The sequence below is a fragment of the Hippopotamus amphibius genome, chromosome X (assembly GCF_030028045.1).
Source record: "Hippopotamus amphibius kiboko isolate mHipAmp2 chromosome X, mHipAmp2.hap2, whole genome shotgun sequence".
Taxonomy (NCBI): Eukaryota; Metazoa; Chordata; class Mammalia; order Artiodactyla; family Hippopotamidae; genus Hippopotamus; species Hippopotamus amphibius.
In genome coordinates, this window is record NC_080203.1 from 118,266,894 (window position 1) to 118,291,585 (window position 24,692).

At 39.6% G+C, this 24,692-nt stretch overlaps 2 protein-coding genes across 5 annotated transcripts in view; one reads left to right on the forward strand and one right to left on the reverse strand.

Moving 5' to 3' along the window:
• The first annotated feature begins 711 nt into the window (after positions 1-711).
• On the forward strand, positions 712-3,801 carry KLHL34 (kelch like family member 34). The gene has a single exon (XM_057718932.1). The coding sequence runs from the start codon at positions 712-714 to the stop codon at positions 2,662-2,664; it is 1,953 nt and encodes a 650-aa protein (XP_057574915.1). The 3' UTR covers positions 2,665-3,801.
• A 1,877-nt stretch (positions 3,802-5,678) lies between these two features.
• CNKSR2 (connector enhancer of kinase suppressor of Ras 2) overlaps positions 5,679-24,692 on the reverse strand; it is a 281,792-nt gene continuing 262,778 nt past the window's right edge. For all 4 annotated transcript variants that reach the window (XM_057719237.1, XM_057719236.1, XM_057719235.1 and 1 more), the window contains 2 exons: positions 7,777-7,973; positions 5,679-6,198 (listed from right to left, as the gene is read on the reverse strand). In XM_057719237.1, the coding sequence (XP_057575220.1) occupies positions 5,983-6,198; positions 7,777-7,973 (413 nt within the window). In that variant the 3' untranslated portion in view covers positions 5,679-5,982. The remainder of the gene's footprint in view (positions 6,199-7,776; positions 7,974-24,692) is intronic.

Sequence of the window (24,692 nt, forward strand, 5' to 3'; positions counted from 1 at the left end):
GGGGAGGCCGAGGCCGCGCGCTATTCCTGTCGCTGTGAGCTACCGGCATGTTATGTGCGGCGCCCAATCACGCCTCCGACCCGCCGCGCTGACCCGAGCCCCCCCTCCCTAATCCCCTAGGCTTTGATTTGATCCTCCTCGCGGAACATGCTCACCCCCCTGTCCCGTAGCTAGTTGTCCCTGGCCCTCGCGGGTGGCCGCAGAACCCTCCTTGTCCACTCCACGGGAGGTCAGAGCCCTCGCCCCGCACTCCGCGGACGGCCCGAGTCGGGCCACATCTGCGCATCTGAGCCGTCGGAGATCCAGTACCCACCCCGGAGTCAGTCCACCCGCAGCTCCGCCCTTCCAGGTGACGGTGCGCGGCCACTGCGGCCCCTGGCGCGCAGGTGTGGGCTCCCCAAACTGGGCCGGGGAGGGGGCTTTGGGCAACGCGCCGGCAGCCTCGGCAGGCGCCGAAACCGAACTCTGCACCTCCCAGAAGACTCCAAACTCCGTGCCCTCCGCTACTAGGGGCTTCTGGAAACCGTTCCTCGACCGGATTTGCTCTGAGAGGGGTACTGGGAGATCTGCGGACCTTTAGGAAGGAGGCCTGGGATTTAAGCTGAGCAGGCAAAAGTGGCCCCCTGCTAGGGGCTCGCCTTGTCTCGGGATGCCTACAGCCGCGCCCGGCTGGCCCCAGCCCCGGCCCGGCCGCTTCCCGCCCTGGGCATCATGAGTTACTTCCTGTCTTACTGCAAAGCTCATGGCGGCGCGCTGCTCACCCGCTACCAGGCCCTGCGCGCCGAGGGCTTCCTGTGCGACGTGACGCTGGAGGCCGAGGGCAGCGAGTTCCTGGCGCACAGGTCGCTTCTCGCGTGTTCCAGCGACTACTTCAGGGCCCTGTTCAAGAGCCACACCCGGGAATCCCGGGCGCCCGTGATCCACCTGCACGTGCCGTCGGCGGCCGGGCTGCAGCGCCTGCTGGACTTCATCTACACCGCCTGGCTGCCGCTCTCCATGGACACCGTGGAGGACACGCTGGAGGCCGCTAGCTACCTGCAGGTCACCGAGGCCCTGGGGCTGTGCGGCCGATACCTGGAGCGCCAGCTGGCCCCGGAGAACTGCTGCTTCGCCGCCAACGTGGCGGCGCGCTTCGGCCTGGTGCACACGCTGGGCGCGGCCGAGCACTGCATTGTGAGCCACCTGCGGGAGCTGCTAGCACGGGGCGCAGGCCCCGCCGGGCTGCTGGAGCTCAACCCCGCATCGTTGAGGACCGTGCTGGGTGCCCCCGACGTGGCGCGTGTGCCCGAGGCCCGGCTGCTGGGCCTGGCGCTGGCCTGGCTGCGGCAGGAGCCGGAGGCCGAACGCCTGGCCCACTGCGCCGCGCTGCTCGAGCGCGTCCGCTTCGGCCTGGTGCCCGCCGACGTGCTGCGGCGCGTGTACTCGGGCTCCGGCCTCACCCTGCCTGTCCGGGTCAAGGGGCTCATCATCCAGGCCCTCAACTACCACACGTCGCCCTCCCGCCAGCCGCTCCTGCAGGGCGAGCAGACCAGCGTCCGGAGCCCTCAAACCCGCATCTTGTTGGTCGGAGGGAGCAGGGGGCGGGAGGTGGTGACTGAGGAGGTCGTGATGCCCCGGCGGGCAGCCAGGGGCAGGGTCGCCGCGGCGGAGCCCGAGGAAGAGGAGGAAGAGGAGGAGGAGGAAGAGGAGCAGGTGGAGGAGGAGGAGTGGGCGCTCACCCAGGACGTGGTGGCCTTTGATGTGTATAACCACCGCTGGCGCACCCTCACGCGGCTACCCGCTCCGCTACTGGGGCACAGCGTGTGCACCGCGGGCAACTTCCTGTTCGTCCTGGGCGGGGAGAGCCCGTTGGGCGGCGCCTCCTCCCCCTCAGCCGACGGCCCGTGGGCGGTCACGGCCCAAGTGCACCGTTACGACCCGCGCTACCACGCTTGGACGACGGTGCCCGCTATGCGGGAAGCGAGGGCCCATTTCTGGTGCGGCGCAGTGGGTGAGGGGCTCCTGGCCGTCGGGGGCCTGGGCGCGGGCGGCGAAGCGCTGGCTTCAGTGGAGATGTACGACCTGCGTCGCGACCGCTGGACGGTGATCGGGGCGCTGCCGCGGGCGCTGCACGGCCACGCGGGGGCCGTCGGGGACCGCGGCGTGGTGTACATCTCAGGGGGCAAGGCGGGGAGAGGAGAGGGAGGCGCGAGCAGCCTCCGGGACGTGTTCTCCCTGGGCCCCGGGGAGCAGGCGTGGAGCAAGAGGGCGCCCATGGGCATGGCCCGCTTCGAGCACCACATGGCCGCACTGCGCGGCGCGGTGTTCGCCTTTCTGGGGCGCTACGAGCCCTTCTCCGAGATCGAGCGCTACGACCCCGGCACCGACCAGTGGACTCGGCTACGGCCGCTACCTTACGACCGCTTCTGCTATGGGCTGGCCGTGGTGGAGGAGACGGTGTTGCTGCTGGGCGGTCTGAAGTGGCGGGACTCACGCCAGGTGCCTACCCGCAACGTGGTGGGCTATGACCTCGACCTGGACCGCTGGGAGGACATCGGCTGCGCGCTGCCCTGGGCCTGGAGCGGCCTGCAGTGCGCGGTACTGCAGCTGGCCGAGGGTGGGGACGAGGAGAGGGAGGGAGAGCCCGGAGAGGCGCCAGATTTAGTGCTGGGCTTAATGGGTTAGTGCAGCCTCCAGGCCAGGGAAGAGCAAGTCGCGCCTGACCAGGCTTACAGAGCAGCCCCGTGGACTTTTCCTTAGGCTTGGCCAAAAAGGAACATTTCCCCTTACTCTGAGAATGGGAGGCAGGACGGGTCAAATTTAGAAGAATATATGAATCATCTCCAGTGGGCTGGGAATTTCTAGAAATTCTCGTGCTGGGCTAGAGATGGACTTTCGAAAATAAAATATGACCCTTTTTCCCCTCTTGTAGTTAAAGTGTTTTCCAAGCACTAAACAGTGATTACTTTTGTGCCAAACAGCCAAATACATACCATAAGAAGTTATATACAAGACCAGACCATTGTTAGCTATAAAGACTGTAATAAATGGTTCTAGAAGATGGCATTATCTGAATAAATAGTGAAGGGAAAGTGCCTTGGTTAAACACATGCAATCATTGTAGGGAGAACTATGATTTTATGATCCAGAATCATGGTTATAGTTCTGCTCTGATGGTTTAATATAGATATGGAACTGAGAGGAAAAAAATATTTAAGAAAGCACCCCCCCTTTTTTTTTTGGAGAAAATAACCTAGGTTAAGTTTTTCTGTATTTCATCCTTCCTGACCGTAGTCTGCCTTTGCCCTGGCTTTTAGCAGCTCATTGGTTTTAAGTTTTATTTCTGCAGCCCTTATCCATAATAATCAGGCTTCTCTGGTTTAGTGGAACATATCACAAAAACAAGACCCTATTTCTTTCATCCTCATTAAATGTTCATTCTGCAGACATGCTGTAGGTAATATGTGTAAAAAAAAAATGTTTTTAAGTTTATTTTTGATGGTAGCCCCCCCCACCTTCCCAAAAGAATCACAGAGAAAGGAAAGAGGAGTAGGTGAAATTTTAAAATTCGTGCCCGGTAAATGGGAAACCAGTTTGATTTTGCAGGATCTCAGAGAAGATTCTTGTATACACTGGACAGGTGCTTCTTCTGGCTTGTACCACCAGAGGAATGACAAAGTTAAAACTTGTAACCGGGGGTGGGGTGGCGGCGGCTGTGTGATTAGGTCACAAAGAAATGTGATGAGAACTGCATGAATAAAATAGGTGCTTTATAAGGGTTCATGAAGAGCTGAATTTATTTGACTTCAGTTTACAGTGCTGCCTCTCTCCTAGATTTGAAACTAATGCAATAAAATGTACAGATATATAGTGTTAAAAGGTCTCTTTCATGCTAGGTTAGCCACGAGTCTTTTAAAATTCATTAGTTTAATTTTTACCATTTAAAACAACAGAGCCAACTTTACCAAAGTAAAAGCCGCTTAGTAGCAACATAGCTAGTCTTTCCATCAACTGCTTGCTGTTTCCAGGGCATGACCTGGCCACTGTATCCACGACACATCCATCAGGTACAGATATTTTTAAGTAAGTGTACACATTTGGTCTAGTAAACATCAACAAGTCTAAACACCTGTAACAAGCACACTTCATTTTAGGACAAGAGGTTTTTGTTTTTTTTGCTTTTTGTTTTTTGTTTTGGTTCTTTTACATATACAAAATCCCACAAATTTAATGTGCGTCAATATCCATGCAGTAAATAAATGTTTTTACAAATAGGTTTTTTTTTAAATGATAAAAATATTACACTGGACCCAAAATTCCATACAAACATTAATACATGATTTCTTATCCATTTTGACTAAATATAGGATTACTGAAAATGTGCTGTAGAAAGGCCACTCTCCTGTACAGTTGTGCAAAGTCTGCAAAACGATAGTGATTCAGTGGTGGTTTCAAAAGCAAAGAAAAAGATCCCCGCTGTGGAGTTTTTACTTTCTCCTCTACAGCAAAAATATTCACTGATATCTGAACTCCTAGAGATGAAAGTACATTCACTGAGCTGTACAGGCAACAGTATAAAGCTGATTAGAAGTAGATTTTAGGATACAGAATAGTAAAGGAGGGTCTCTTCCTCCTTTTAAAAAACAAAACAAAACAAAACTAAAACCCAGCAAATTGTGACTTATACGTTATGCAGCCAGACACTAAAAAGCAGCACAGTCATTATCATGCTGTGATCACTTTCAAAAACGAGATGCTTATAAATGGAAATATATGAAGAGGATTTTTTCATAGACTTCATCCACTCTATAGAACAAATGAAACTAGGAAAAACCTGTAAAAATTGTTTCATATAATTCAATGTAATGTATCTCTGAATGACCATCATCCTCTTGCTCCTCAGGAGAGAGGTACATTTTTCTTTTTCAACATTGTTTTCTATATTAGAACGTACATTAGCCTGTAACTAAACATATTTTACTTCCCTGCCTGAAGTATAATTACATAAGTTTAACTAATGGACTAGGGGGAAAATTGGACCCTAACTGGGAAGTTGATTCATTTACATTTATATCTTGTAGTGTTTTAGAAGCTGGAGTTTAAAAACATGAGTTTGGGCTGAAATTACATATGTGTGTATATATATATACATATATATATATATACACACACATATGTTAGCTGCCTTTCTGGGTGAGTTAAGTGTGTTTTAAAAAATCCACTCTCAAATTCCTCTGTACACAATCAGCATTTCATCACTACAAAAATAAAGGAAGATTTAAACCAAGAAAATAAAGCAGCTCTATCTTCAATTTTGGTCTCAGTTACAAAAACATCTTACAAAGCTTTGCCCTGATACACCATTAAGTGTCCCCATGGATTTGGAATAGTATTTCCATTAACCAGCTTTCACAAGTTAATAGACTATTAAGACGAATATTAGATACCTGAACTTTTCTTATGTTGATGCTCTTCTATTTTGCTTAACTCTTGTATGCGCATCTACATTTCACAAAAATAAAACTACAGCATTAAACTTTGTGCAATGTTTAAGAAAATTCTTAGAACATTTTAATAAATATAAAAAAGGTTTAAATTCTTTCCCACCCACAAGGATGTCTGCACCTGAAAAAATGTGATTTAGTTTTGAAGTCTTGTCTATATAAAATTAAAGGGAGAAAAGATGACCTTAGATAGAAAACCGCCTTTGTGTTTTTTCTACTTGAAGACCACTTGTCTTCAGAGTTGTCTGTAAAAGTTAATTTTAAGTCATTGAAGACAGTTGATTTTGCACATGGTAAACATAAGCTGAGCACTAACTGCATATAAAATATACAAATGCTCATTAAAGACAGTGGTATTATGACCATATAGGGTTTGTTTCATATAGTTTGGTAACATTAAGTATAGCTTGTCAAGTGTCCCACACGTTGATATAAAAACTACCTTATATACTTGTTCAAAGTACCAGAAGGTACCAGACGGCCAGAGGGCAGAATACACTTACACATGCGTTTCAATGTATGAATGAGTGTGTGTTAGAGAGGAAGTGATTACATCTACTTCAGAAGAAATACTTAATGGGTCACTTGAGGTGGTGTTTTGACAGATATCCAAGAAAAGATCGAGGTACATCTGCTTCCATTGTTGGAATTCTTTCGATGTCAAGTCTGGATTGTCTAGGACTTTATCAATAATGGCTACTTCCCCTTCTCTGGCCTGAAAAGCAAAAGGATTCAACAGTTACAACAGGGACAGACTATCCTTAAAATTTAAAATAAAAAGTTAATAGGCAAAATATTAGGAAGCCCACAAGAAACAGCTCTGATATACTCAAAGTCAGCTATACAGACTCAGATCCTAGTGTACCTTTTTCTGGCCTGCCTCGTATTGCCCACTCTGTACGGCTTATTTTCTCTCGTGGCCTGGCCTGTTTCCCATCTCTGCCTATGGAAACCTTCCTCATTCTTTAATATCCAGTTCACATGCCTCTCATTTCTTGAAGACTTCCTTCAACAACTGGAAAAAAGGTTTTCTCTTTCATTTATATAAAGTCCCCATAACACTTGATCACTGCCATTGAGCGGGCTTACCACATTCTGTCTTGAGTTACTTTTGCAGTGTCCTATCTCCTTTTGCTAGATAGTCAGTTGGCATTTTGAACCTGAATGGGGGTGGGGTATATGGCTCTGGGAGGAGGGGAGGGTGAGGATATCTTTAGACTAGAGTCAGGCACTATAATTATTCTTACGAATATTATAGCTCTTTTAAAAATTCTGGTCTTAGTTACCAAAAGGCCATTAAATTGTCCCATGGATTTGTAATAGTATTCGCATGAATACCAGCTGAAAGCTAATTGACTCTGACAACTTGGCTGCTTGCTACCAGAAATTTTTTCAAATTATGCATTTCCTATTTTGTTTATCTCTTTGGTACTCACCTCTGTTTCAAAATCACAAAACCTCAGCAGCATACTATAGATCTGAAATATTTCCTAAAGGAGCTCTCTGACCTTTTGTTTCACGAAATTACCACATCACAAGCTCTGCATGATAGTTCTTTTCTGTTTTTGAGTTTTCCAGGGCGCAGGGTCTGCTTAGAGTGTGTATGGCAGGCCCCATCCCCTGATATACACACAGTGAGGGGGCTGACTTTTCTGGTTCCTTCTTCAACTTCCTGCCTCTCTATTTCCCTTTCATCACCACCTCCTCCCCAATCTGGGGATGGAATAAGAAGACTGGAGACAATGTAAATGCTTATGGAAATGTAGGATAAGAAAGTAACATGTGAATTGGAAACTGATAGTATACACAGAACAATTATAAAATTTCTACATGGAACATGAATCACTGTGGCTTCACTCCAAATGTGCTGCAGGAGATATTCACAAACTATCGCAAACCGTTTTAGCACCCACTATCGCATTCTGCATGCATGCTGTGTTCTTTTAATAACTATATTAATTCCATGACATGGCATATTTATCTTAGGAAAACAAAAGACTGAGGAATAACACCAGCTCTGCATTTTTGGAAAAAAAATTAATTACATTCTGTTTTCTCCTAGAACTAAGTAAGTGCTTTGAGATGTTAATAAAAAGTTAAGATTATTTCCTTTTGGCCAAACACACTTACCACGCTAGAGAAACAGCTTGGCTTCACATTCGTTCTCTTTATCCTCCCCCCTCTCCCCCCCCACCACCACCTTATATTTTGTCCCCTAGAGTATCTGATAATCCACTTTGAGTTCAGGAATGAATCTCCTAAAAGGAATTTCTCTTTCCATTTCATATCTTACCTTTAAAGTGCTTTTGAGAATTCTCAGCCTGTGTAGTTTTTCATTCATCACAGGGTCATTACATCTCTTTATAAATGATAGCTTGTATTCCATCTTGGTTGAAATGCGATGTTCTCCCAGTGGTGACAGACTGGCTTGCTCCAATGCCCTATATAAATCTTGCAAAGAGTCTCCTAACTTTTCTTCCCTACTTTCACCTACAATGTCCAAAAAAAAAAAAAAAAAAAAAAGAGAGAGAGAGAGAGAGAAATGAATTCAGTGTAATAAACAGTTATTTGACACTCCAAAAATCTACCAAAAAAAAAAAAACCCTGAAAAACAGGATAATGAATGATTGGGAAAACACTCTCTTACATTAAAAAAAAAAAAAACACAACAAAACAAAAACCCACCAAACCCACAGTTGCTAGTTATATTGGGTAAGACTAGCTACATTTTAGAATGATCAATTAATAGGATGCTTTAATTAAGAAAATATTCTCTTAATAGCAAATCACTGTACATATCTTGAGTCCATTAAGTTCAAAGAATTAGAGTACAAAAGGTACACAACACAGAAACAATCCTGCACATAATTTAATATTTTAAAACATTAATGAATATCCCTTATCATTATAGTGATAAGCATAGAAGTGCTAAGTAACAGAGCTCTCCTGGTTTAGTAATACTGAATGAACTGATTTTTACATTTTTCCAGACTTCATAAGATGGAATGGCATTCACTGGAGTATATGTGATTGTAAAAATCTTCCAATAGTGTGCCGTAGAGGATTCTTAGGTTTCATGTGACTGCCATAGTAATGCCTGCCACATTGTAAATATAGTGAATGATCATAAATTATCATCAATAATAATGCTTTAATTAGAATGAGATAGGGGAATGTTTATATGCAAATGTAAGCAAAAATCTGGCATGTACTAAAAGAAGCTACTTAACATTTGAAAGACCTGGGAAGAAAACACTCCAATTAAATATTTTTGAGAAAAAAAAAATTAGACTGGTTCCGGGAATAATCTTAGATCTATTTGAACAAATCAAAACTCTCATATTTTTCTTGAATTGTCTGAATAATGATGTCGTATCTTTCTCAATGATAAACAAAGATGAACTTGGATTTTGCTTGGATTGGGAGATAGGATTACGGTTATATCACATTTCTTTTATTTATTTATTTATTTATTTATTTTTTTCCAAAGTGTACAATTTGATACTTTTTTCTTATTAGTACACATTTCCTTTAATAGAGAGCCTAAGAGTCCTATTTGAGGCATACTAATTACATTGGCCCAAGAAGTAAATATGGAATGTTGTTCATTCCATCATGGTCCATGTAAATATTTTAGGCTTTCTGACATAGTTAAAAAAAAAAAAAGACGCCCTAATTGGTAGTCATGTAGTTAACATTTATATGTGCCGGACAGTAGGGTAAATGCTTAACATTCATGATCTCATTTAATTCTCACAGCAGTACTAGGAGTAGATCTATTTGATTTTTATTTTATAGTAGGGAAGTAGCTTGCTCAAGGTCACATTTAGTAAGTGGTGAAGCTAGAATTCCAACTAGGCAGTCTTGCTCCAGAATCCATGATTTTAACAAGAATTCTAGACTGCCAATTTTGTCAGGAGTCATTTGAACTGTGTATCCAACAGTAGATGTTAATGAATTTGTGAGACTCGTTTAAAATGCAGCATTCTAAAAAAAATTTTTTAAAGCGTGTACCTAAAACTGCCACCAAAGTCCACAAACACAGTACCTTAACTTGAGGGGATCACCTTTAGGATGAAAAAGTCACTTCATTTAAGTTTCATATTCAATTTTTGGCTCTGCTGCTGAGGTTAGCAACTATTGGTAAGTATGATTATTGAGTCCTATTAGAAAGGTCTTTGTTATCAGCACCTGCTACCACTAATTCCTCTATAACAAATTTTAACTTCCTAATCAAAATCTAAGTTGGAACTATAATCTAGAAATACAAAAATCCCTTTAAACAGCAGCATTTTAATTCTCTGTTGGTTCATTATTCGATGTTTGCAACACCTAGAGGATTTTGAGGGGTGGGGGTGGGGGGACAGAGGACTGTAAAAAGGAGGAACTGCCTTGTGGGCTAAGAAGAAGATTGAAATGAGATAAGGAATTTTAACTGTGAATGGTTTGGAGCCAGGAAGGCACAAAATTATAAGCTCATTCAGAGTAACTAAATGGAGTTGTAGAAACAAGGATACATTTGAACAGCATAATTCCATTTCATAAAATCATAGGCCAGGAAAGAACCCTGAGGAATTATTTAGTAGTTATCATTCTTTTTGCCTCAAGGCAAGACTACATCTTAAGCCAGATGTAATTTTATAGAGCAGAGGGTGGGGGAAAAATGGGAGGCCCAACAGATGTGAATCATAATAGTCTAGGTATCAGGTAGCCTAATGTATTATTAGTTTTCCAGTTCTTGAAAGAAGATAGAGAAAAAAGGGATTCAGATTCTAGTTTTAGGATTTAGGGGAGGCAGAAGTATTTTCACATAGTAAATTTTTCTTTTAAGATAACCTTCTTCCATATTACCTAACACTGTAGGGAGTATATATTTTGTTGAAAAAACATTCTTACCGAGTTTTCTTTCTCCTCAATTCTTAAAGTTTGTGGAATACTGAGCCAGATGCTTGATTTTTAAAGAAAATTTCAATGTAGTTTTACTTCAAGAAGGGTAGGTAAAGATTTCATATAAAAAGTGACAAACATAGCTAAAAACTGAAAGCCTTTTTTCCCTTCTTGCCGTTAAAGGGGGGAAGCGTTCAACCAAAGGACAACATAATTCTACAAAGAACCTGGTTTGACAGCTATAAGAAGAATCGAGTATGGATTTATCTCTGGGCAGCACATTTGAACAGGGAATCACAATGAGACGGAACACAGAAACATTTCCAAGTAGAGTAATGGAATAGTCATTAGAGGTAAGTCAGGCCCTCTTCCCCCACCCCTACACATCATACACATATGCAGCACAAGACACAGTAGTGGGATGAGGAAGGATGAAGGATTGATGTGCCAGGCTACCACAAAATGCCACCAATTACTTAACATTTTAGGACTAGACAAAGAGTCCTTTTATTTTCAAAGGAGGAGGGGTGAGGGGCAGAGTCACATTATAAATCTGATTCACTGTGCTCAACAGGCAAAACAACACAGAACTCAACATTCAAGACGAAAACAGACCTTTATTTTCTTTTATAATTTTCAATTGGTTTCCTTGATTTTTTTTCTCAGATGAATGCCAATTAAGTCAATTGGGGCTACCGCTGCAACTGAAAATGTGAAAGCACCTTTATCTTCTCTTTTTGCCCTCTTCTTCTTTGTCTCCTTCTCACTTCTCTTCTGGTTTCTCTCTCTTTTAAACCCTTGCTTTTCTTCTTCTAGAAGAGGCTTGCTTTGGAAGAGGAGGCAAGCACTTGGTGAGGTCTGCTTCCTGATTGACTTTCTTTCAACGTGCCAGTTCAGCCCTTGGAGCACTGGCCCAAACCCAGCTCTTTTGTAATTTGAATGAATGTTTTCTGAAAGTTGGCAAAGTGTAGAACACCACATGCAAACCACAGGACATATAGAGGAACCTTCTGTGACTCCCAATGAGGAAGTATATCACGGCTACAATGAAATTTTAATTTGTATTTAATTTATTCAGGAATTCTGGGCCTATGCAGGAGTAAATTCCCTCTCAAATTATATTTACATTTACAACACATAAATTAGTCCTGCATCAGGTGACACACTTTTCTATTCCAATTTTATTAAAGCAAAGAGAACATACAAAGTTCTCTTTCATATATAAAATTTCATTGATAGATTTGAGGATCACGAGGAAGTTATTGATAACTTGTATTCTGAGCCAAGGTAGGGTCATTTCTGGCTGTGTCATAAGTGGCAGGGCTGGAAGAAGACCCTCTTTATTGTTTCATTTATACTCTAGCTACACCATGAAACACTGTGACTCCAGAAATGTGCTGAGCATCATAATAATTCGTTGTCTGTCTGATTCTTTCAGGTTGCAAATGACCTCCAGGTAGTGATAAAGAAAAGCTCAAAGAAAAGATTAGCCAATGCAAAATAATAGTTGGATGGAATTTTCTTGCAAATGGCTTATTAGCAGATGATAATGCATTTCTTCAAATACTACAAGGTGTTTGGTTGATGTATTTCCTTACATTCATGCCCAGTGGTTTTTAAACTTTTTTGATCGTACACCCGTACCAGTTAAAACACTTCTGTTGATAACGTATATATATATGTATTACTCTATATTAATAGACATGCCTATTATAGACAGAAAAGAAATTTGAGAAAATGAGATATGAAACCTGAGGAGAAATCCCAATGTTTTTTCTTTCCATACCTCACCCCATGTGTCCCCTCCTTCCGAGACCTAGATTGTGACTTTCCCTGAGCATATATGCCTCACTCTCATTTGCATTTCCCAATCTTCTACATGGTGTCTCATGCACCCAACGTTTAAAATGAGTGATGGTTTTCTCTACTTTAGACACTAAGTACTCCAAAGAGGGCTCCCTATCAGGTGACTGTGTAATTTGTATGCCAGTCTCTTGTATAATTTCGTTCATGTTTCTCTGGTGAAAATTAAGGAGAGCAGAATACAAACGTGACGACCTAAATGTCATTCTGGTGTCCTTGCTGTTTCCCTGCCTCTGCAATGACAATGTGGAAGGAGAGTAAAAAATGAAAACAAAACAAAACAAAACGAGTATGCCAACGGGCTCTTGAAGAACCAAGCCAACAATGAATAATCAGTTCTGGTACATGTTTTGGAAGGGAACTGTGCTCTTTTAAAATTGGACAATGATGTCCTCGTGGAAACAGTTGTTCCTTCCACAACACAGCTGGGTAATGAGCACAGAAGGCTGGGAAAGGCTAAGTCACAAGTGGGAGAGAAGGCTGGACATAGTAGCATTAGTCACCAGTCAAATGTGAGAGGCATTCGTTCTTGTACGGCCGCAGAGTGCTCTAAGGCTTCCAGGCGAATGGCATCATGCATGTGGAGCACTATTCTCTCCATGAAAGGCAATTAACATTTGCACTGAGACACAGGACTATTTTCTGTGAATACTAATTTACCAGTGCGCCATAATGAACAACTTATTTATACGTAAGGTGACAAAGTCTTAATGGGTTTAATGTAGATAGGTTTAATGCTTGTAGGTTTTAAGCTAAAGATGATTATGTATTCAGGAGTTTACACTGTAATTTGAATTGTTTGATAATTAAAGATTAGCTCTCTATTCACGTTTTTATATGTCAACTAGCTATGCCTTGCACTGTAAAACTGGGGGGAGGGCAGTTTGTTACATCAGAAAAAAAAGCATAAGATTTTAAAACCTGACTTTTACTTGTCACTCTGTAATCAACTACCCTTTTCATAATTAGAAGTAATTAATTTATTTTCTTTTGGGCAAAATAACAATTTCTCTGATAAAAAAATTGAGGAAAAAACCCTTTTTTTAAAAAGGACAGCTTGAATGAGTCCACCAATACTACTAAGTGTATTTTTAAAGAAGAACATGTGAAACCCATCCCTGTAGGAATGACCTTGTGCTTCACCGAAATTAAGTACAGCCCATACCAGTGTCTGTCAATTTCTTCTGCACAACCGTAAAGCTTACTTCCATAAAGATGTGACAAAAGAGACAGAGCTGAAGCTTATTCTACACTTCAATCTCTAAGCATGTAATTTCTGCTGAATTATGCGGTTTAATGCCACAAATATATGATAATGATTGCATTTTCAGGGTATTACGGTAGTTTTTATGACAAACAGTTCAGATGGCAAAAGCTTGGTGTCCTTGGCATTAATTCATTGACCCCAAGGGAAGGTTCTCTGAAGGACAATCGCAAACATAAATGACAGATTCTATATTTACCCACAGAATTCAGAAAATTTAACTAATGGAGACATGGAAGTCAAGGTACCTGATTTTTAGGCAGGAATTCATAAAGGGGACAGTTTAAACAAGCTAAGAGATGATTATATTTAAAAATTATTGTGGAGTCCCCATATTCCTTAATGAGAAAAAACTAAAATTCTTCATATCATAAAATTTTACTATGACTTAAACAGGGAGAAAGACTCAAGACAATCCCACTAGTATTAAATGCCAACAAAATGCTTTTTGATGCATTTCTATATACCAGAAATATATCATTTTTATATATACTTAAAAAAACACATTAAAATGGTTAGAGCACAGAGGCAACTGTAAGGCAGATCAATGTGATTTTATTCACAACACAAATTCCATTTGTGAGAAAGAAGCATAGATTACTTCTCTTTAGAAAGATATTTACTATCAAGCATATTTAGCAAATTATTTAGCTATCTAAAAAGATCTGATACCAATTGGTCATATTTTTATTTTTACGTAATTTATATTTTTACAAGTATTCACATTATGCAATACCACACACTGCACACACTGCGGCGACAGGAAGGAAAAAAAAACATTTTCAAATACAATGTTAAATTATCTGTTCATTGCACAGTATGAAATATCCATTAATTAGCATTGAAATTATTACAGAGTATCTTATCCAACTAAATAAAGGAAATTTCACATCCACTACAGAAGAAAAATAAGCAATATTGAGCCATAAGGGACCCAGTTACATAGTATTAAATAATATCTGAGGCTAGTTTGAAAGACAACCAGACAAAATACTTTTTCAAAAGTGAAAACCACAGCCTACAGATTTGGAAAATTTTACAGAAAAGAATAGCTCATGCCTGTCCTATGAGGCAACACCATTTGTATACAAGTGCCAAAAAGTAAGGAGAAAGTTAGGATTTTAGCTGAGGAATCTAATAAAGCCTGGCATGTGGAATTTTCTTCATTAGTGTCACCGAAAGCAGTCTCTGTGTTGCACCTGAATACACTTTATAATAGAATAAACATAGTATTTCAGAGCAGGTGTGTATACCTTGCCTTAAGAGATTACACTTAATTTAGTACAATACAGCACGTCAAGTTTTAAAAATGCAAAATACACTTAATACACAGAATTTGCTTTCTCTGCTTTGCCTTAAAGAGGCCACCGAAGAGTCCATTAAACAGCCAGGGTTTTCTAGTTTTTGGAGCTGATCCCTCTCCTTTCCTGTGTCAGGAGAACAGAACTGAGCCCTTCCCCAGTCAATACCCTTCCCCTCTGTTCTCCCACAGAAACAGCAGTTTTCTGTCACTGTGCTCCATCTTGATTGGCTTTGATCTTACGCTAGTCCCAGTGGAGAAAGCTCGCATTCTTCTTAAGAGTGGCCTGCCCCTCTTAATATCCCTTTAGGGAGGCCCCCAATCCAAAACACTTGATGATCTAAGCTTTTAAAAGTCTGTTTTCTGTTATAAACAGCAAGGACGAGGCCATTTTAGTTGCTTGCAAGAGGTTGATGCTGAGTCTGCGTCGTGCCGACTCTCTCCGATCTAAATTCTCTAAACATTAGCTTATCAATCTGTGAGTCCAATGGGTTGAGTGCCAACAGAAGTGGATCCGATTTGGCATGGAGAGGTTCTACCAACTCTCGCAGTGTATTAGCCTAATATGATAAAGCAGTGATACAATATGATGAAAGACCTGCGAGTGCCATTATTTCCAAAGCATATTAGTATTTGTATTAGAAATACCATCATGCAATACCCATGAAGAGAAAAGAGAAAAATATGGCTAGAATTGCATATGGTTTTAATACCATAATGTCTTTCTGTTGGCATGCAAGTCTACTTGGCCAAAAGTGGGATACTTTTTGTTTTAAGCTTGGTTATCTGGAAATGCCAATCTTATGTATACAAAATAATACACAGCGCAGATACACCTTTTCTCGCCTCTATACTTGTATATCTATAATTTTAATTAGAAAAGTTTATGTTAAAAGTATTCTCCACACACATGTAAAATGATCAGTCTTTCAAGAAAATTAAACTGTAGTTCTATACACAAGGTCTTTCCTCAAATTCATCTAATCAAGAAGTATGAGGAAAAGTTTTCTGGTCTACCTTCTATCTAACTACCCTGATTCACATGCTACCATGTGCGAACTGGTGAGACAGAAAAGGCCAGCTAGTGTGGCTCCAAGGAAGTGGCTGAATGGTGACCAATACAAAGTGAAGTGAAAAGCTCTCACAGGGTCAGCATGATGAAAGGGTGACTTGACACCTGAGCACAAGCCACATTCCAAAGAATTAAGAAACTAGAAGAGACTAAAGTTTCTGAATGACCTGGGATACTAAGAACAATTGGGCTAAAATAAACTGTAGTCTCTTTTAGTTTATTTTATTTTGGATTCTGAGGAACTCAAATATTGTCACCAGGCACAAATCAGTGATATTTTTTCTTTCTAGCCTAGGGCAGATCTTTATCTGCTACATCCTGTAGTACCTTTCAAGTTATACCATGAAGGAACAAAATGGGAGCGGGAACAGAGACAGCATGTGTTCATTACTAGCTCCCTCAGAAAATGAGAAGGAAATGTGCTGCCCATAGCACAGTATTTACAAAATAGGATGCAGCATGGTCCAGAAATCAGCAGAACTAATTTTTGTTTATCATATCATAACCTTCTTTTGCAGAAAAGGGGCTGGGAACTAAGTAATCTTCATAGGTAGGTCAAATGAAACAAAAGACAACATCTAATTTTTTAAAAAATTATAATACCGGAACGCTAGCTCTGGATTCTACCACTTTGTTTCGTAAGGTCATGAAACTTCAAACAGCAAAATCAGAGGCAATCTAATGCTGGGCACGAGGCCATTCCTAAATTTAAACTGCTTCTAATTTAGCTATGCAATTCAAACATTTTCCTCTTAACAATGCTACATGAACGGTTTAATTTCTAGTACACTTAACCCATACTAAACCTGAACTAGAACCTTGGTAATCAAGTCACATTTAGTTACATTTAAAGACACTGTTTGTATAGGATTGGTAAATTCTGCTTCAAGAGACTGGAAACACCTCCTCAGTTGAGGCCTTACAAAGTGCAGGATGGTAGGGGGTGGATCGCTATTTCAAAGTGACAACAGCTATTTCCTAGTCTGTATATACTAACACAAGAGAAAACTCTCTTCAGCAAGGTGTGTCTTCAACTAGTACTGGCCAGGACCACTGGCTACCAAATCTCAGAGGCTGGCTTGTTCAATACAGATTCCTAGGCTCTACCCTCAGTCTACTCAATCAGAATTTCTGGGTGTGGAACTCAGGAATCTGCATTTTAAGCAAGCAACTCAGGTGATTCTTGTGGCCACTGCAGTTCGAGACCTCCTGCTTTAGGCCAGTCACATTGTGATAGGCTATACCGTGGGGAAGGCTGGTTGGAGTGATGCCAATTTTTGTAGTATACATAAGTAGTTTGTAAGTCAGGAGACTTGTAGTTAGGCACAACACACAGGGTTTTATTTTTAGTCCCATCACCGGTACAACACTGTATTATGTAACTCAAACAATTTCAAGGTTTTTGCCGAGGAATCTGATGGAAATATCCTGGTCTACTGAGAATACAGCAAAATGAAAGAAGCCGTGGTAAACTGCTTGAATAAATGCTTTAAAGTTATGCTTTTAGATAGCGTTAAATAGTTCCTCTTTATTTTTGAGGCAAACAGAACAAATATACAGATACTTCCAGATTCAAGCCCATTGAATCAACTCTGTGTCTTGGTGTGTGCATTCTGAATCCCAAGTATGAACAGCACTGGCAGGCCGGGAGAGTCAGATATGATGCACTGTTATATGGCTAACCTACATGAAATCTCTAAAACACAAAAAACCACTTCATAAAGATACTGTTCTATGAAAGCCTATCTTTGACTTCTGTGAATCTCATATTTATGTGTCCTTAAATTTTTGCAAGTCCCTTTCTGGTTCTCCACACTCTCTTTTTCTCTCCCTTTGTGTTTTCATTGTGCATTCTCTCTCTCCCTATTTCTACTCTTCTCCTTTGTAGCTGACAACTTCATTTATCCTTACTCAAATAGTCAAAACATTCAAATCAGTTAAAATTACTTATTATAGTGACAGACTAATTTTATGCCTTTTTTTTAAAGGACAAGTGGAAATTGCATGTTTCTTAAAAAAAACATCCTAGAAATTAAATTATATGGCTCTTGATTGTTTTGTTTTCTTTTGGTCAATATCCTAACTATAAAAAATATTCCCCATTTCCTGCTATTAAAATATACTTCACTATTTACCAAGCTTTTAATCAAGTACATTTTGAAACAACAGCAACATATCTATGCTACCCCAAGAAAATCAGTAATGTTTCTGTTTGGCATATTACTTAAATATTTATTGAGCTTCCATTAATCACTGAAACCTCCAATTGTGAGGCCACTAGCCCAGCTGGATAGAAAGAAAAAATTCTGTTTCCCTGTTACTAAACCCCTCGAGATCTGAATGGTGCACCCTGAGGTCATGCCTTGTTGAGTCATGTATAGGATGACTTTTTCCACTGTGGATCTACTTCTCATGCAAGCTCTTTACAGACTGAATCTATGTAGGATATGTTGAGAAGAATGTTTCTTTCCCTCTTTGTTTTATGAATTTAAAACTCTTTCCATTCAAATAACAAGCAGAAATAGAAATTCTAGAAACGTTGTTTTAGAAATGTAATCAGGCTTCTAATAGTGTACCTGCTAGGAAGAGCTGATGATCCTTCAATCAAATCCTGACCATTAGATTATAGGGTAAGGATGGAAGCACAAACATTTGCAAGAGAATGATTAAGTGTGTATACAAAATATGTAAAAAAAAGTTTTCCTTAATGAATGAAATAGAACAAAATGGGAATAAGAAGTGCTTAAGCCAGAACAGCACTTTCAAAGATTCCTGCTTCTGAGTTCTAAGAGAAAACTGGATCAATGTACTCCACTTCCATTATCAGTGAACTTCAGGGCAAATTAAAGGGCAAAGCCACTGACAGTGGTCTTAAGCTGCTTGCAGATAACAAGGCAGACATCCAAGCCTATCCATAGTAACACATTTGGAGCTCCTGGGAGAGTAGAACTGTTTTGTGTACTTTTGAAAAAAAAACTAATCTATCACAATTATCTGGATCTCCCCCTGCTTCTAAATGTATGTGTTCAGATTTAAGTTTTTCCTTCTGTATAACAGGAACATCTAACACCATGAGTTGACCGTCAGTGATAATTACTTTTCTCAGTGAATGTCTTGGAAAAAGTGGGCTGAAACCTTGGATCAGAATGTTTGGACCAAGAGAGAGACTTAATTGTGGCTTGAGTGGTACCTGTCCAAATTTTGAGGGCCTGTTTTCTTGTAAAGGTGGAATTCAAGTAGACAGAATATCAGATTTTAAAAAATTTGTTTGTTTGCTTATTTTTAATACCATAGGGGGAAGGAACTAGAAAGTCTTTTATTTTATGAATATTAAAGTATTCTTTTTCAAAATGAAGTGATAAATAGCAAAAATAATATAGTTTGTTCTTATACTTATAACACTTACAGAGATCTTTAATTAGAAATTCCAGGTAAAATAAAAATATTTGATGAACCTAGCCACAGGCAAAACAGATAAGGAAATATTGTTTCCAGATTAGAATGTTTCTCTAAATTGCCAAATAACAATTCCATTCTCTGTGTATGATTCACAGGAGACAGAGTATTTCCTTATGAAAGTAGTATCTCATCTTAAACTACTTACCGCTATACTATGACCTTAGAGAGCATTTAGGACTTATGAGTATACCATACACTCTGGCTTTTTTCTGTCTGCATTAAAACCACTATCTGAAATAAAGGCACACCTAAAGTACCCTTTAAATGAAGCTTATATATTAGCAACAATTGAAAAGGTCTTTCATATTTAATAGTCATAGAAGTACTTAACACATTAATTCAATTTACCCCGAGTTTATTTTCAATGAAGCATCTGTAGATACATCAGGAAAATGTCCTATGGAATTCTGTCACATTATATTGTCATCCCAAATGTCTTCTTTCAGATTTTAAGGCAGAAAATAGGAATTCATTTTTATAGACATGCATTGTTCAATAAGGATTTAATGGGTGCCTTTGGGTATACATACTATATCAAATGTTAGGGATAAATATACAAAGATGACAGTCTGACCTCAAAGAGTTTGTGGTGTACAACCCCTTCCCCATTTCTGTCTTATAATTTATAGTTTAGGATTATCAGTAAAATAAAGCTCTATTAGTATAAATATATATATACACACATACATATATACAGATTCAGTTACATGACTATAATGTAATTATACAATTACCCTAACAATGTGTAATTACATTAATAATATATATTATGCAGATATATTAATTTTAATTGATTAATATATTTGGAATACATAGAAAATAAATTATATTTGAACTTTAGGGCAAATTTTAAGATCATTAAAATATGAATGTATGTGTGTATATACATATATATGACATAAAACAACTGAGTTCTGATACTTACAATAGACTTTAAAACTGAAGGGGACTGGAACAGAATAGAGAGCCCAGAAATAAACCCATGCATATATGGTCAATTATCTATGACAAAGGAGGCAATAATATACAATGGAGAAAAGACAGTCTCTTCAATAAGTGGTGCTGGGAAAACTGGACAGCAACATGTAAAAGAATGAAATTAGAGTATTCTCTAACACCATATACAAAAATAAACTCAAAATGGATTAAAGACCTAAATGTAAGACTGGAAACCATAAATTCCTAGAAGAAAACATAGGCAGAATACTCTTGGACATAAATTATAGCAATTTTTTTTGGATCAGTCTTCTAAAGCAAATGAAACAAAAGCAAAAATACACAAATGGGACCTAATTAAACTTCAAAGCATTTGCATAGCAAAGGAAAGCACTGACAAAATGAAAAGACAACCTACTGAATGGGAGAAAATATTTGCAAATGATATGACCAATAAGGGATTAATATCCAAAATACATAAACAGCTCATACAACTCAACATCAAAAAGACAAGCAACCTGATTATAAAATGGACAGAAGACCTGAACAGACATTTCTCCAAAGAGGACACGCAGATGGCCAACAGGCACATGAAAAGATGCTCAACATCGCTAATCATCAGGGAAATACAAATCAACACCACAATAAAATATCACCTCACACCTGACAGAATGGCCACCGTCAAAAAGAACACAAATAACAAAGGTTGGTGAGGATGTGGAGAAAAGGGAACCCTTGTACACTGTTGGTGAGAATGTAAATTGGTGCAGCCACTGTGGAAAACAGTATGGAGGTTTCTCAAAAAACTAAAATTAGAACTACTATATGACCCAGCAATTGCACTCCTAGGTATATATCCGAATAAAACCACAAACCCTACTTCAAACGATACATGCACCCCAATGCTTTTAAATACTTCTGTTCCCCTCTTAGTGCTAGAAAAGTTGTTTCTGTGGTACCATCACCAGAGATAGAACCCATCAAGGCAAAGTTCTACCCCTACCTAATCGAGTTCCCGGCTGCATGAGGCAGTGTGTTTGCCTATTTGGCCTGCTTTTCTTCTTCAAAGCCACTTTTTATGTTTCTCAAAAACTGATTCTGCTTGTAAGAAATTTTGGGGGGTGGAGTAGGGGGAGCTCGATGTTCCCGGAGCAACAGCCAAAGGATGTGGTTCCCCCAGACCAGCGCTTCTCAAACGTTAGTAAGCACACAAGTTCCCTGAGGAGCTTGCTCAAAAGCAAACTCTGATGCAGGAGATGTGGGGTGCGGCCTGAGATTCTGCAAGTCTAACAAGTTCCCAGGTGATGCTGCCACCGCTGCCCCAGAGGAGCAAGGCTCCAGATCTAGACTAGGTGGTGGTCACAACTATTTATGCCAAACAACTAAAAATGATCATTCTTGGGAGGTTTCAGAACTTCAACTGTAACACCCAATGTTCATAGCAGCATTAGTTACAATTGCCAAGGTATGGAAGCAACCTAAGTGTCCAGCAACACATGAATGGATATGAAGATGTGGTATATATATACATACACACACACACACACACACACACACACACACACAAAATGGAATATTACTCAGCCATAAAAAATAATTAAAAAATGTTCATTTGTAACAACATGAATGGACTTGGAGGCATTATGCTAAGTCAAATCAGTCAGACAGAGTAAGACAAATATTGTATAATACCACTTTTATGTGGAATCTAAAAAATACAACAAAGTAGTGAATATAACAAAAAAGAGGCAGACCCACGGATACAGAGAGAACAAACTAGTGGTTACCAGTAGGGAGAGGGAAAGGGAAGGGACAAGATAGGGGGTAGGGATTAAGAGGTACAAACTGCTATGTATAAAATAAATAAGCTATGAGGATATATTGTACAACACAGGGACTATAGCCAATGTTATTTATAATAACTATAAATGGAGTATCACCTTTAAAAATTGTGAATCACTATACTGTGCACATCTGTAACTTATACTGTACATCAACTGTACTTCAATAAAAAATAAGCAAAACAAAAACAACTTCAAAAAAATAGGGGATCATAATATGCCACCTCAAAATATGCCACTTTGGCTTAAGGATTATTTTGAGCTGAAGGTAATTAAGAAGCAGTAGACATAGAAAGATCTTTGGCCATCCCCCATCTGCCTTAAAGCAGGACATAAATTTCCCACTGTGAAGGTGTTCCTCCTCTCCTCTTACATAACAGGAGAAAAACCCTTAACATTTGAAGACAGGAAGCTGGCATCAAGATGGGTCTGAACAAACAAATCTTACTAAAATAGCCCTTATTTTCTGTTAGTTTCCCTATACATAAACTTTTCCAAATTTTACCACTCTAGAAGCCCAAACCCCTTTTCCATTTATCTTGTCACTTCTCCATAATTTATCATGCTTTGTTAAAATGGTATATAAACTAAAAATAGAATTATCATATGACCCAGCAATCCCACTACTGGGCATATACCCAGAGAACACCATCATTCAAAAGGACACATGCACCCCAATGTTCATTGCAGCACTATTTACAATAGCCAGGTCATGGAAGCAACCTAGTTGTCCACCAACAGATGAATGGATAAAGGAGATGCGGTACCTATATACAATGGAATATTACTCAGCCGTAAAAAGGGACGAAATTGGGACATTTGTAGAGACATGGATGGGTCTAGAGACTGTCATACAGAGTGAGGTAAGTCCGAAAGAGAAAAACAAATATCATATATTAATGCATATATGTGGAATCTAGAAAAATGGTACAGATCGACTGGTTTACAAGGCAGAAATACAGACATAGATGTAGAGAACAAACATATGGACACCAAGTGGGGAAAGCAGGGAGGGAGAGGGTTGGGGTGGGATGAATTGGGAGATTGGGGTTGCCATATATACATTACTAATAAGAAAAAAAATCAAATTGTACACTTTAAATATATGTGGTTTATTGTAAAAGTAAATAAATAAATAAATTAATTAAAAAAATGCTTTATATAAACCTCAGGTCTAAGTGCTTCTTTGGGTCTTCATTTTTTTCCTATGAAGGCCTCTGTGCACATAAAATTTAAATTAACGCAATAAAATTTATATGCCTTTTCTCCTGTTAATCTGTCATTTGTCAGTTTAATTCACAGGCTCCAGGTAAAGAACCTAACAGAGTAGAGGAAAAGTGTCTTTCTTTCCCTATAAAACATTTAAATCAAGTCTTAAACCATTCCATCCTAAGTCATCCACATTTTAAAATATTTATATTCAAAATATTTAAATATGAAGTAAATGTATTTCATAGATAAAATTATTTTGGGATAACTTTCAGCAATGTGGATAGATGGCAGCTTATTGGCAGAATGCGTTGCTCTTGCAACCTATTTTATGATTAATTACTTATTTTAAAATAATCTCTTTAAAATTCTAATTTCTAAATGAAAGAGCTACAGAGGCAACATAGCTGGAGATGAACAATGCATATTTTTAATTTATGAGAATTTTCAATCTCTACCACCATCTTACATGGTTATATTAAAAAGATGAAATTCAATAGATGATATTCAGTCTGGGTGATAATCAGTGTGAAGTAACTCAGTGATGATAACTGCCAATGGGGTGAACAGGTAAATCCAATGTGACACAACACTTCGTCTGTGACTATGTCTGGTCTGACAAAATGAAAAGGTAAATTGGGACCAACTACATTTCAGTAGTTTTCTTGCCTATTTCTTTCAATGGGTTCCTCTTTGGTCCTTCCAACCTTATTAGGCATTCTCTTATAAGTACTCTAAAAAGCAGTTCCAATGTCATCTGAACCTTGAACCACTTTTGTGACTGGGTAGTAAAAATGTCTTCAGAACACTGATTATATACCTCCATGATGCAAACGATTTCATTTCCCTATTGCACTTGACTTGAATTCTCCAAATTAGACATTCTGATGGAATAACAGGTTGGAGTTGTAAAGATACATTTAGTATGTTGAGTCCATCAGAACCTATTCAAAGTAAACAAAGGACTTTGCCCTATGTCCTTTTCTAAGTTGCTGATCCGCAAACATGATCTAGGATTGGTAAATTTTGATGCTATACAAATCGTGCATTTACTGCCCAGCTTGCTACTAAGGTAGACTAAAAGTACACAATCAATGGCATAACTTCCTAATTCTTAAAAATTTGATCTAAAATAAATACTTACATATATATATTTTTTCAAATTAACAGTTACATAGATCTTTGCAAACTTTTGCTCTGTGGAGTTCCACCCTATTCTTATTCTCATACTAGATTCATATACCGTCCTCTTAAGTACTGCCATCTTGATTTTGGTGAGATTACTTTAGAAGAAAAATATCGTTTAGTATCAGCTCCAGTATCATGATATCCCTCCAGACTAAATGAGGGGACAAAAGAGGTATTGATCTGCAGAAGG

What these genes read in the sequence shown, in the direction of transcription:
- KLHL34 (XM_057718932.1), top strand. Translation starts at nt 712, where the DNA reads ATGAGTTACTTCCTGTCTTACTGCAAAGCTCATGGCGGCGCGCTGCTC.